Source organism: Sus scrofa, chromosome 1 (genome assembly GCF_000003025.6).
Source record: "Sus scrofa isolate TJ Tabasco breed Duroc chromosome 1, Sscrofa11.1, whole genome shotgun sequence".
Lineage (NCBI taxonomy): Eukaryota > Metazoa > Chordata > Mammalia > Artiodactyla > Suidae > Sus > Sus scrofa.
In genome coordinates this window covers 9,665,136-9,679,391 of record NC_010443.5, presented here as the reverse complement: position 1 = coordinate 9,679,391, position 14,256 = coordinate 9,665,136, and the positions used below count along the sequence as shown (strand labels likewise).

At 43.4% G+C, this 14,256-nt stretch overlaps 1 protein-coding gene and 2 long non-coding RNA genes across 4 annotated transcripts in view; 1 reads left to right on the top strand and 2 right to left on the bottom strand.

Moving 5' to 3' along the window:
- Positions 1-11,527, bottom strand: part of TMEM242 (transmembrane protein 242) — a 50,362-nt gene extending 38,835 nt beyond the window's left edge. Inside the window, exons 1-3 of one of the 2 annotated variants that reach the window (XM_005654358.3) lie at positions 11,376-11,527; positions 10,790-10,890; positions 7,868-8,005 (exon numbers count right to left, since the gene is read on the bottom strand). In XM_005654358.3, the coding sequence (XP_005654415.1) occupies positions 7,868-8,005; positions 10,790-10,890; positions 11,376-11,463 (327 nt within the window). In that variant the 5' untranslated portion in view covers positions 11,464-11,527. The remainder of the gene's footprint in view (positions 1-7,867; positions 8,006-10,789; positions 10,891-11,375) is intronic. The other variant, NM_001185165.1, reaches the window with a different exon arrangement.
- On the bottom strand, positions 11,769-12,895 carry LOC110259913. The gene is made up of 3 exons (XR_002342395.1): positions 12,705-12,895; positions 12,544-12,599; positions 11,769-11,914 (listed from the first exon to the last, which is right to left on the bottom strand). It is a non-coding gene; the product is annotated as an uncharacterized LOC110259913 (long non-coding RNA).
- Positions 13,226-14,036, top strand: LOC110259916. The gene is made up of 2 exons (XR_002342397.1): positions 13,226-13,521; positions 13,758-14,036. It is a non-coding gene; the product is annotated as an uncharacterized LOC110259916 (long non-coding RNA).

Sequence of the window (14,256 nt, the reverse complement as noted above, 5' to 3'; positions counted from 1 at the left end):
TGTTTTAACATGTTTTAGTTTTTAAAGAAAAAGAGGCCTGGGCTTTTGAGGAAAAAAAACAACCTATTTTAGATGAGGAGGCAGGACTGGGGCTGGAGAGTATCCAGGACTCCAATCACAGATTATTTCCATAAAAGCCTTTCCAGCAATGGGGTCTTCAGAGAGACCCAATAAAGGAAGAAATTATTTTCCATCTATCAGATTGGCAAAAACTTCAGAGTAATAAAAGCCACTAATGGCAAGGGTGCTATGAAACTTATATACATTGCTGATATTTTCTAAACATATAAACTTTCCTGGAGGGCCATTTAGCAATAGATATCAAAAACATTTCTAAAATGCACTTTGATTCAACAATATCTTCTGTCTTTAGAACAAATTTCCTGACCAAGAAAAGTACAAAGATATGTATGCCTATACAAGTTCACTATGGTGTTTGATAGTGAAAAGTTACTACCTAGGATGCTGTTGGCTGAAGTAAACTATACAACTGAGTACCACACAGCCATTAAGAGTGATGGAATCTATGTACTCTGCTGTGCAGTGATGTTCATACGACTACTCAGTGAAAAAGTTCCGGAGTAGTACAGTAAAACAATATTTATATACAATTATATGAACATGTCTATAGAAGGTCTAAAAGGATATTTGTACTGTAACAAGTGATTACAATTCAAGATTTCCAGAGACTTTTTCTTCTTTGAACTTTTCTACACTGTTGGGTTTTTTTTTTTTCCCTTACACTTTTTAGGGCTGCACCTGCGGCATATGGGCGTTCCCAGACTGGAGGTAGAATCAGAGTTACAGCTGCCAGCCTATGCCATGGCAGCTCCAGTTCCAAGCCACATGTGACCTACAGCACAGCTCAGGGCAATGCTGGATCACTAATCCACTGAGCGGGGCCAGGGATAGAACCTGCATCCTCATGGATACTAGTCAGCTTCGTAACCCACTGAGGCACAGCGGGAACTCCCCATACTGGTTTTTTTTTTTTTTTTTTTTTAAAACAATGAGTACATATTTTTTTTACCCAAAAAAAACCTTTTTTTTAAAAAAAGACAGGTCCTAAATATGTTTCTTTAAAAATAAACACCAATATATGTAAATAAAAACAAATCCGGAGTTCCCGTCGTGGCGCAGTGGTTAACGAATCCGACTAGGAACCATGAGGTTGCGGGTTCGGTCCCTGCCCTTGCTCAGTGGGTTAACAATCCGGCGTTGCCGTGAGCTGTGGTGTAGGTTGCAGACACGGCTCGGATCCCGCATTGCTGTGGCTCTGGCGTAGGCCGGTGGCTACAGCTCCGATTCAACCCCTAGCCTGGGAATCTCCATATGCCACGGGAGCGGCCCAAGAAATAGCAACAACAACAACAACAACAACAAAAAAAAAAAAAAGACAAAAAAAAAAAAAAAACAAATCCCTCTTATCCCATGGTAAAAAACCAAACAAAACTCCATTTATGTTAATTTTTAAATTATAATTGCTGGGAGTTCCCATTGTGGCGCAGCAAAAACAAACCCCACTAATATTCATAAGGATGTGGGTTCGACCCCTGGCCTCGCCAGTGGGTCAAAGATCTGGCGTGGCCATGAGCTGTGGTGTAGGTCACAGATGTGGTTTGGACCCCACTTTGCTGTGGCTGGCAGAGGCCAGCAGCCATAGCGCCGATTTGACCCCTAGCCTGGGAACTTCCATATGCCATGGGTGGATCCTAAAAAGCAAACAAACAAACAAAAATTAAATCTCTGGATGATTTAAAGTATTTCATAATAACTGAAAATTATTCCATTCATGGTTTTATTACCATTGAGGTTTTAGCTCCTATGAGGACAAGTGTAAACGACATATAAATCCTAACCACACTAAGTATCACGAACATAATTCTATCGAAACCACAGTCACTGTTAGAAGTGGGTGCTTCTGACCAGTCTTTTGAGATGACAACTTCACCTCAAACAAGGGTAGAATATGGGTTCACAGGCATAAAAAGCTATAACAATTCCAATCATATTAGGAACTTTTTATATACCTAATGTTTTTCCCTCAAAGGGGAAAAAAAAATACAAGACAGTCTAACCATAAATATGCTCAACCTCTGGAAGAAACCCTTCAAGCATCAATACCTACTACAAATGATAAAAGGTAAAAAAGCTCACATGTAAGTAACTGTAGGTGGCATGTTTTTTTTCTTTTGATAATTGGGGAATTACCAGTTAGTGTCACTGCTATGCTTATTTACTGCCTGAAGAGCATTTATTTCCACTATTCTCTAAACTTAAAACTTCTGCCCTAATAAAACAATCTAATCATATCACCACCATCTGCACTCCCATGGCCCAAACATGTCAGTCTCCCAGCAGCATGAGCACAGTGGCCTTAGGGAACCATGAAGCCACAGTAAACATTCATTCTTCTCACAATTAAGTTCCTGTGGTAACATTAATGCTGCCTCAACCATGATCACCTGAGAAAACACCGTAGTTCAGGATAACTGATGAATACTAAGCACTCAAGCCCAAGGCTGGTGAGCAGGGTAGAGTTGGTGGGGCAATGCCAGGCTAGACCCATACTAATTTCTATAAGAAGGCAGACAGGGTCCCATTTTAAGCTCTGGGCACACTCATCTGCTTCAGCCAGCTGACAAGATAGCTTCTACTAGCTCCTTTTTGAGGACCTCAGATGACATGATACCACTGTGTAAAATACAAATTTATATTTTTATCTGATGTATTAAACATATTCCATGTGAAACGAAAGTCTACACTAAGTAAATCCAAAATATTTCTAAAAAACTGAAGAGCTTTACTTTAAGCATTTTCAACATGTTCCCTTTTAGGCCAGCAGATGTAGCTGTGAGTTAAGACAGGGAAGGCGAGGTGCTCTCAGTCAGCCGTTAGATGGCACCCTTTTTGATGGAACTGGGGTTATACCACAGATTCAATACAATTCTATTTGACGCGGAATTCTGATTCAACTGCATTTATCTAGAATGACCATCTCAATTACATACTGAGTGTACAGACTGGAACCATTTTTACTCAAGATTTTCTGACTAAAACTTTTCCTTACTCATTGAGAGATGACATTTCCAAATAAGAGGCAGTGAATGGTGATAAAAGTTCATGACTAGAATCAGGGCAATCTGACTTATCATCAAAATGCAGAATCAAAATATTCCAATTGTTCTGCACAAGCCTCAGAGCAGGGTCCTTGGAAAGTCAACCAATAATGTTTAAAACCTAAGTCATGGAATTCCTGTCGTGGCTCAGTGGTTAATGAATCCAACTAGGAACCATGAGGCTAGAATCCCTGGCCTCACTCCATGGGTTAAGGCTCTCGCGTTGCCATGAGCTGTGGTGTAGGTTGCAGATGCAGCTCAGATCCCGAGTTGCCGTGGCTATGGCATAGGCCGGCAACCACAGCTCCGATTAGACCCCTAGCCTGGGAACCTCCATATGCTGTGGGTGCAGCCCTCAAAAGACAAAAGACAAAAAAATAAATGAAATAAAATAAAACCTAAGTCTTGCCTATCAACAATCTACTGAGGAACCTGGTCTTAGCTCAGTGCCAGGATCAGGACAGGCCCACAAAAGTCCTTTCAACAGACAAATGAATAAACACTACCGCTTTAAATGTGTCCTAAAAACAGTTATCAGTGGGTTCATGTCTCTGTGAGACTCTCAGACGTGGAAATTACACGCATCTGCCTGATGACCCAAGGGAGGGAGTGTACGTTCGCGCTCTCTCTTTTTGGGTAAAGACATGAAGATGTATTATAAAAAGAACCCAAGTCCCCTTACATTCAATATCGCCAATCAGAAAAGATTGTTTCTCCCCTAAATATTGTTATTTAGGTAATAATCCTCTTATCAGTGCCATAAAACAAAGTTCACATTCTAGAAACTAAAATAGCACAGTCTAGCCCATAAAGCCCAAGTTCTCAAGCATATAATGTAATTCAAACAACCCAATTCTATTGGTCTATGAAAACCTGGATTATGACTCTTTTAAATCAAAGACTGTTCATATTTTCAAATACCTAGTATTAAACTTTACTACTAGTTTATGACCTGCATTACTCAACTCTAGAAACATACCGATCAATTCCATGCACTCAATGTGAAGTGCCAACAGACTCATTTTTAGAGAAACTAAAAGTTTAATAACTTTATTATTTATGCCCCCAAAACAGACTTCATACATAGTCAAGGAAGTTCTGTGACCTCCTAGGCAGTTGTGCTTTATATAGTCAGCATGAATTAATAAAAACAAAATCTAAGGAGTTCCTATTGTGGCTCAGAGGGTTATGAACCCAGCTAGGATTTGGGTTCGATCCCTGGCCTTGCTCAGTGGGTTAAGGATCTGGTGTTGCCATGCGCTGCAGTATAGGTCATAGATGAGGCTCAGGTCTGACGTGGCTGTGGCTTTGGTGGAGTCTGGCAGCTGCAGCTCCAATTTGACCCCAAGTCTGGGAGCTTCTGTATGCCATGGGTGTGGCCCTAAAAATGAAAAAAAGACTGAATAAATTAAATCTAGGACTATTTTTTAGAAAGCAGTATTGTTAAATACATGTTTAAGTAAAACAAAAAAATTCGCCCACATACCCATAATTCAGTCACATATTATTACTAGACATGTTTTCTCCTAATCTTTTCCACTTGTTTTTAAATAACTGCTTTCATATTATATGAGAAAAGAAAGGCTGGTCCTATTTCAGACTGTGTCAGAAATGATGTCAGGAGATGAGGTCCCCATTAAGAGACCCCACAAAACCTGTCGGTTTATCAAGACCGTGTGGATCACGCCACCGTCAAGACCAAGCTCACCCCTCCTTCCCCATGTGCTGGCTCCTACATACGCCCTTACTTCCCAGGTGCACTAAGGGAGGTAAAACTGGGGCGGGGGCGGGGGGAAGTCTAGGTTCTGAAGACCATCAGATGTGGGCTCAAATCTTAACTGCCAAATACAAGCTCTGTGATCTTGGGCAAGCGACTTCATCTGCGTCCCAATTTCCTCATTTATAAAATGGGGGATATTAATATCTGCTTCATAGTTATTGTGAAGATTAAATCATCTGCTGTCTAAAATATCTGGTACGTGGAGTTCCCATCGTGGCTCAGTGGTTCGCGATCCGACTAGGAACCATGGGGTTGCGGGTTTGATCCCTGGGCTTGCTCAGTGGGTTAAGGATCCGGCGCTGCCGTGAGCTGTGGTGTAGGTTGCAGACACAGCTTGGAGCCTGCGGTGCTGTGCCTCTGGCATAGGCTGGCAGCTACAGCTCCGACTGGACCCCTAGCCTGGGAACCTCCATATGCTGCAGGGGCGGCCCAAGAAATGGCAAAAAGACAAAATAAATAAATAAAATAAAATATCTGGTACAGTGCCTGAAATGGAAGAAGAGAATTTACATTGTTCAAAAGCAAAACTGAGGTAACAATAAAAATCAAAAATCTTCAGTCACAGATTTTCTAACTTTTCCAAGTAACCCCTACTTTATTGTTACCAACAACTAGCAGACCATTACTTTAAAAATAAAAGTTAGACCAGGAGAAAAACAACATCTGTTTGTCTATCAGCATGTTTTGGGTGAAAAGTACAATAATGCCTAATTTTTTTTTTTTTTTTTTTTTGCTTTTTTTTTCAGGACCACAGGTGTGGCATATGAAGTTCCCAGGCTAGGGGTCAAATCAGAGCTACAGCTGCCAGCCTACACCATAGCCACAGCAACATGGGGTCCGAGCCACATATGCAACCTACATCACAGCTCACAGCAATGCCAGCTCACTGACCCAGTGGGCGAGGCCAGGGATCGAACCCACATCCTCACAGAGGAGTCGGATTCATTTCCACTGTGCCACAATGGGAACTCCAGGTAATGCCTATGTTTGGTTATAACTGAACTAAATATGACAAATTCAGTAATAATAATACTATTGGAGTTCCTGTCAGGGCGCAGCAGAAACGAATCCGACGAGGAACCATGAGGTTTCGGGTTCAATCCCTGGCCTCGCTCAGTGGGTTAAGGATCCAGCATTGCCTGTGAGCTGTGGTGTAGGTTGCAGACACAGCTCGGATCTGGCATTGCTGTGGCTCTGGCAACTGTAGCTCCGAATAGACCCCTAGCCTGGGAACCTCCATATGCCGTGGGTGTGGCCCTAGGAAAAAAAAAAAAAAAGTTTAAAAAAATAATAATAATACTATTACTCCAGCAATTCTCCTTCTCTTCTGAATCATGCCTATCAGCACACACACATGCTGTTAATTCTCCCAATTTAGAAACAAAAACACCACCCCCTCGTAATCCCATTCCCTCTGGTAGCTATGATCCCATTTCTTCTTTTTTTTGGGGGGGAGGGCTTTGTTTTTTAGGGTGGCACCCGTGGCATATAGAAGTTCCCAGGCTAGGGGTCAAATCAGAGCTGCAGCTGCCAGCCTACACCACAGCCACACCAGATCTGGGCTGCATCTGTGACCTACACCACAGCTCACGTCAACACAGGATCCTTAAACCACTAAGCAAGGCCAGGGATGGAACCTGCATCCTCATGGAGTCTAGTCAGGATTTTAACCTGCTGAGCCACGATGGGAACTCCCAACCCCCATTTCTTTCTTTCCCTTTATGGCAAAACTCAACACTTGTCCATACACACTGCCTCTAATCTCTCTCCTCCAATCTCTTTTGGATCCACTCCGCTCAGGCTTTACCCACCAATGACAACTACAGGGCTAACTCGGCAAACTACCAGTTATCTTAAGCCACTTATACCCAAGCATCCACCTCCTTGAAATAGTCTTTTCACCTGGTGGCCAAGTCACCATTCTCTTGGTTTTCTCTCCCTCTTGGGTAGAGAAACCTTCTCATTCCTCAACCTCCAAACCTCGGGATGCCCAGGAGCTCCTCCTCAGACCTCTTTTCTCTCTAGTTCACTGCCAATGTGAGCTCACCCAATCTCCTGGCTTTAAATGCGATCCACACAGTGATGAGTCTCGAATTTCTATCTTCACCAGGCACCTCTCCCTGGAATTCCAGGCTTCTCTAACTGCTTCCTGCCTATCTAACAGATACCTCAAGTTCACAAGTCCCAAAGTCCCAGACTGAGTTCCTGACACTGTTCCCTGTTAACCTGCTCCTCTCACAATGGTCCCATACATTTTCCAGGTGTTCAGACCAAAAGCCTGGCCATGTCTTTGACTTGCCTTTTCCTCTCACCTCCCACATTCGACTTATAATGAATCTGTTGCCCCTACCTTCCAAATATATCCAGAACCTCTTTTCATCAACTCACTGTGCCATACATTCTAAACCACCAATTCTCACCTGTCACAAACAGCCTGGTCTACAGGACGTTCCACAAGTACTTTAAATAAAAAGAAGCCAATTATTCTGAATATACAGCTTTTTAGCTTGGTGAATAAATTACACACACACACACACACACACACACACAGGTTTTAGAATCTTTCTCCAGTAATGTGTGAACACATTAATAATTTAAATGTTAATTTAAAAACTCTTTAACTATATTCAAGGATGTTTATATATATGTGGATGTCAAGCAGCATAGAAAGTTCTACATTAAGTAATTTTACTGAATGAGTGGCTCTTGTAAAAATTTACATAGAACATTTGCTATGAATTAGCCATTAATTATATTTGCAGTTTCACCACCTTCAAATATTTAAGTTATTTATATGATATACTAGTAATGAGAAGTTGCCTAGTTATTAGTAAGAATTCAGTCAATTCTGTTATCACTTCCCAGACAGCGGAACAAACTATATGCAAATTTGAGAACCTGGAAGATGCAGACCTCGTCAAGTAGAACAAACATTCCAGATACCAGTTAGAAGAGTGTCGTTACTTACACTGTGAACTCCTAAAGCTTTCCAGATGGCAAAGCTGATCACGCCAACACCACACCACGCGTAAAGTGAGCCCCAGCCCAGGGCTCGCAAGGCAAGGGAAGAGCCGCTCTCTGGCAAGGCAGCCGTGGCCATGCTTCCCTGCAATGAAGCCAGAAAGCCGTGGGTAAAATTCATCAGCTCTGAAAGGATAAACCTCCGGAGAGTTTGAAATCAATGACTCTCTGTGCAAGCACCATGTTGGGAAGTCTGATCAACCCAAGTTCAAATACCAGCTTTGCTATTTAATAACTGCATGACTTAAGTGACAACTTCTCTGACAAATACTTGAGTATGCATGGCTCTGTGCTAGGTAAACAGAATAATGCCTTCTGACAAAACATTTCAGTCCCAGGGTGGGGGAGTGGGCAACGCAGACACCTCGGAGCTAGTTACGAGCCAAACAGAAAGGGCAATGATAGAACTACATGTACATATATACACAGGGCATGATGGGCCCAGGAAGGGGACATTTTAAAGAGGAGTTCCTGTGAGAGGTGACCTAAATCTGAGAAAAGACATACGAGGACTTTTATATGTGCAAAATGCCTGGCGCATAAAAATTCAGTTCATGGCAAATATTAATAAGAAACTAGAAAATAAACAGTGACGCTCCTTCTGATTTCAAGACATAATATTAAGGTAAAAATCTACATCTGTAAAATACTACCATACTTGACAAAAAATTAGGAGTACCTGTTGTGGCTCAGCAGGTTAAGAACCTAACTAGTATTCATGAGGATGCGGGTTCAATCCCTGACCTCACTCAGTGGGTTAAGGATCTGGCATTAATGCAAGCCCTGGTATACGTCACAGATGCGGCTTGGATTTTATATGCTGATACACACTAGAAAGTGTTTTTAGGAGTTCCCGTCGTGGCACAGTGGTTAACGAATCCAACTAGGAACCATGAGGTTGCGGGTTCGGTCCCTGCCCTTGCTCAGTGGGTTAAGGATCCGGCATTGTCATGAGCTGTGGTGTAGGTTGCAGACGTGGCTCGGATCCCGCGTTGCTGTGGCTCTGGCGTAGGCCAGTGGCTACAGCTTCAATTAGACCCCTAAGCCTGGGAACCTCCATATGCCTCGGGAGCGGCCCAAGAAATAGCAAAAAGACAAAATAAATAAATAATAAAAAAATAAAATAAATTAAAAAAAAGAAAGTGTTTTTAAAAAGGCTGTACTAAGTTACAATGCTGTTTTATGAGGACCGCTTCGAGTTAGCCAATATTAAATGGTATTAGTACAAAAACTCAAAAAGGAAACCTTTAAAAATTACATACAAATTACTTACATTTATATTGTTACAGAGAATGAGTACTTGTCTAAGTTATGAGCCTTTTGAATTGCATATTCATGTTATTTGGCCTTTTACAGTTTTCTGGGAGTTCCTGTTGGGGCTCAGCAGGTTACAAACCCAACTAGTGTCCATGAGGATGCAAGATCAATCCCTGGCCCTGCCCGGTGGGTTATGATCTGGCATTGTTGTGAGCTGCGGTGTAGGTCACAGATGTGGCTCCAATCTGGATCTTGCTGTGGCTGTGGCATAGACTGGCAGCTGCAACTCCAATTCTACCTCTCCCTCTAGCCTGGGAACTCCCATATGCCACAGATGCAGCCCTTAAAAAAAAAAAAAAGCAAAAAATTAAAAATTAAAAAAAATAAAGTTTTCTGATTTGTACATTAATCATATATTAATATTCTTTGAAGCTGTATATCTGTCATATGGGCTATCGTATTTCCCTAGTTTGGCTTCCTTTTATCCTCTTATTTTGCTTTTTGTTTGTTTTTGGTCAAAGATGCATTTTAATGCTTTTAAGCTTGCTAAAACTTCCCTCACCCAAAAGTCACAGTCAATTTCTCTTTTCTTCTAGCTGCATTTTGTTTTCACCCTTAACTTTTGAGTTCATCTGGTACTTTTGTTTTGTTTTTGCTCTTTAGGGTCACACCTGCAGCATATGGAAGTTCCCAGGCTAGGGGTTGAATTGTAGCTGCAAATGCCGGCCTAAATCACAGCCACAGCAATGCCACATCCTTTGAACCCGCATCCTCGTGGATACTAATCAGGTTCCTAACCCACTGAGCTACAACGGGAATTCCCTGGTACTTAGTTTTAATGGGAGCTGGTAACTAACTAGAGTTTACTTCCCTGATAGCTTAGCAACTGCCCTGGCACCACTCTATGGATTAATCCTTCTCCCAACTTATTTGAGAAACTTACATATAGAGAGGTTTGTTTCTAAGCTACTTTCATACTACAAATTTATTTATGTTGGAATCCCACAGGATTATAGAATCATAAAGTCTTCTGACAAACTTAATACTTTGTTCTCCATAGTCCCTACACCTGTGAATAGCAGATTAATCCTTGCTAAGAACAGGCAGAAGAGGAGAGGCACCTATGTCTTTAAGCATAAGAGGTATTAGAAAATAGTTTCACTGTATTATAGTCATTCAACCAAAACTTATTGAGCACCTACTTACTATGTGCCAGGCAATATTCTATGGAGCAAGGTCACTGGGTTCAAGGAGCCGACCTATGTTCTTCATGGATACTAACATGCACTTTATTTCAACATTCTAACATGTCTGAGACAGAAGTACCTCTTGCAGCGCTGTCTCAAAAATTTAACTGGCTTTTTTTTTTTAAGTGGTGCTAAAAGTTTAAAAAGCACATAATTTAGTACTTCTTTTGAAATCAAAATAAAGACAGTTGACTAATTTGCACACGTCTTGAATCTATGAGGTGCATATTGGCTTACTTCTTAAAGTAATATGAAAGGCCATCAACACTTTCTTTACTTTTGCTATGTCTTTACTTTTGCTATGCAAAACAGCTGACATTGACCTATAAATAATAATGCTATGAACGGATTTTGGTGTCACAAACCTTATTGAACCATTCAGGACTTTTCTTTTTAGCCAACGATAATGTTGTAACAAATCCAGCTAGCATTCCCGCTGCAGCAACAGTACCAAGGAAAATTCCACCTGCCAGAGGGGTAGGGCAGGAAAAGAAAAAACTCTGAAGTTAAAATGATGTGCACAAGTTCAGTGTCAGACACTATTTAAAACCACTTTTGAAATTTAGAGAACCGATAGCTAAGTAGCTCTTGTCAAAGATAAGTGACAACGGCTGTGTAACCCCATGACCTCTGGTTTCTGAGGCCATTCCAAGATATCTGTTCAAGAGCAAAGAATAGGCACAGAGTCCCCTCTCCTCTTTCCGGGGACAGCTCCGTGAAATTGCTCCCAGGGAGGAAAAACCGATAGTGGGAGTTAGAAAAGGAAGGGCAAGAGAGAAACTGCAGAGGGAATGGGGTAAATGCAGCACACACGAGAGCTCTCCCGGGACCAGACCCCAACGCATCGCTAAACTCTGGGGGGCACCCAAGCGAAGTGTGCGTGGGAATGCCCGCACCAGTGCAAGCTACGGCCCCGAGTGAGTTCACCCCAACACCTGCACCTCACCACACCTTTAACCAGGAAAAGCCGGTCGTCAGTGGGTGCCGGAGCCTCCAATCGAGAGGACGACTCCGCAGTCCCAGCGCCCTGTGACTCCATGTTTACAAGCCCCCACCACTGCGTCCGGCCCCAACTGGACCCGGGTGGAAGCGAGAGGGAGGCAGAGGAGAAAGGTTCCGCTGCCGCCCTTCTCTGTGCAACCTGAATACCGATCCGGAGAGCGACCTCTACCTCCAAACCTTCTCTCCTCCCCTGCGCACTGGAGAAGGTGCGGTGGCTTTGCGCTCCGGGGGCGGCGCCCTCCGAGGCCATCAACCAAGGACGGTTCTTTGCTTGCTCCAGGGTGATGATTGCTGCACTTTAGTGCCGTTTTCTTGAAACGTTGCGCAGCTCTGACTCTAGGAGGCAGTGAGGGGTCGCAGATGGCAGGAGCCCAGTCCCAGCCAGGTTAGAGACTCCACAGCTTAGTTTCCAGATCCAGGGATTTGGCCAGCGTTAACATTTCACAATTCTAAAACGTAGGCCTGTCTGTCCTGTTTGCTTGGCTGGGCTGTTTGGTATCAGTTGTCAGTTTAGGTGTAAGCGACAGGTTTTATCCCAGGAAAACTGCCAGCCTATCAGCTCTGTGTTGATGGGATTCCTACCCCACGGCCTTACTGATTAGCCTACCCAGGGGACTGAATGGCTAGCGTGCTGAACTGGAAGAGAATGGCACAACCCCAGCCAGGAGAGCAGAGGTTCACCCTAAGAAGTTGCTAACACGGAACCTGAAGGCTGCCCCAGCATCTCTCAACACTGGAGATGGGCAGACGCCCACCTTCAGACCGGGAGGCTGCATTGCAAACGGTGGTGGATTCTGTAAATGGCCATTGAGAGGAGGAGGCTGGTAGTATCTTGTGTAAAGATATCTATCTTTTAAAATGAGGCAATCTGGGCGATTCTTGTTCATTCTGAACGACAACAACAAAAGCCATGAACTTCTTGAGCACGGGGATGGAGATCTTTATTCACATACCCCCGCTCTCGGGTATTACCTCAGGTCATCCCTAATAAATTAATTTTGGGTGAATGAGTCAATGAACGCATCAGTTAAAACGCAGTTAATAGCCCAAACCTGGGCTCAGGTCCTAAACCATTGATCAGCTATGTGAATGTGATAGTTTTATTAGGCTTACTTACCTCAGTTTCCTCATCTGCAAAATAAAGACACGGGTAGTAGCTTCTTCGTGGTGCTGCTGTTGAGAATTAAATGAAATTGAAACTGACAGCACTAACGGCCTGAACCCAGTCAAAACCCAGATTGGGACTTGAACCCACAGTTTTAAATTCAAGTTACTCACCCTGTGTCTGGACTCACCAAGGCTCAAGTTCTTTATGCCTCTGTGCAAAAGGAATGCAGCCAGAAACAAAGTGATAGGCAAGGAACAGGTTAGGATGGGACATTTCTGAGAAAAGCTGGCCGGCAGGAGAGGAAGCTTTGCCCCAGGATGATCCGGTGGGCCACGGTTTTATCATCCAAGGGGCGTGGGGATTGGAAAGGCCCGCCTCTTCCTTTCCAGGAGTAGTAGCTCCTCCTTAGTATCCGGTAAGGTGTGTATTCAAATCAGCTGAAGGGCGGATTTTCAAACTCTTGCCCTTGGTCTGAATCTGAAAGCAGGCCTCATCCCATTCCCCACCCAATGACATGAGGCAATTCTCGCACCTCCACTGGTGAAGCAAGGCTGCCTCATTCTGATGGCCTTCCTGAACTTTCAGTCTCCCAACATCCCCCAGTCTCCCTCTTAATCCATGATCCCCTATTGGGACTTCTACAACCACCTGTACCTACTCTATCCCTATCAAAATCAGGTAAGAATTTAATTAAATTAGGTAAAGGTGTTAGCCTAGTGCCTGGCACAAACACTCAGGACAACTTAGCTCTAGCTATTGCCCCCTTAGATTCCAGTATCCGTTTTGCAAAATTGCTTTCAGAGATTTTTTAAAATTATAGATACCCAGGGCCTACCACTAGAGATGACAACTTCAAAGGGCCAGGCAGCACAGTTAAAGAGCTACACAGGGCTTCTGCTGATCAGCCAGGTTGAGCACTACTGCTCTGTTCAAATTTCTGTGTGGGAGAAATCACATAGCATTCATTTAACTTCGGATCCTTTGAAGGTAACTGAGCAGGACCCTGGGAGGCCTTCCCAGAGTGGCCCCCACTCACGTCCTCCACCTGCCTTTTTCTCTATAGAAAAACTTCAAAGAATCAGTTTAATCAGAGAAGTGAGAAGAGTGAAGCAATTCAGAATAAGGATAGTTCAGCTGGTCAACAAAGTCAAGGACCTTTAGTTAGCTCTTCTTCAAAGCCTCTAGATAATATTCTGAGCCATGTCCTTGGAGCTGTTTTGCAGGTGCTGAAGCCCCCACCGGCTGGAAGAAGTCACCTGGATGCTGTCCACAGCACGGAGACCCCAGACGGGTTGGAACCAGAAGGTTGATGACGCTGACTCCCAGTGACCTCACCACAAACCAACCAATCAGGAAAATGCCCATGAGCTGATCACGCCCTGCTCCTCAAACACTCTAAGACTCCTCACTACCTGTACCTCAGAGGGGAGGCCCAGTCCTGGAGGCTCTAGCCTGCTGGGTTCCCCTCTTTGTCTGGCAATTAAAGCTACTTTTTCCCTTTCCTCCAACTCTTCCTCCACTTTTATATTTGTCCTGGGGCAGCTGAGATTCGGCAGCTGAGATTCGGCAACAGAAGCACAATGTCAGAATGTGAAAGAGCCCTTTTAATTGGCAAATGCTGTGCTAATGTGTTGAAAGTCCTGAGACTTATCCTTCCCCCATTACATAAAGGTGGCCTTAGCAGCTAACATTTATTGAGTGCTTTCTGTGTCTAGCATTGCC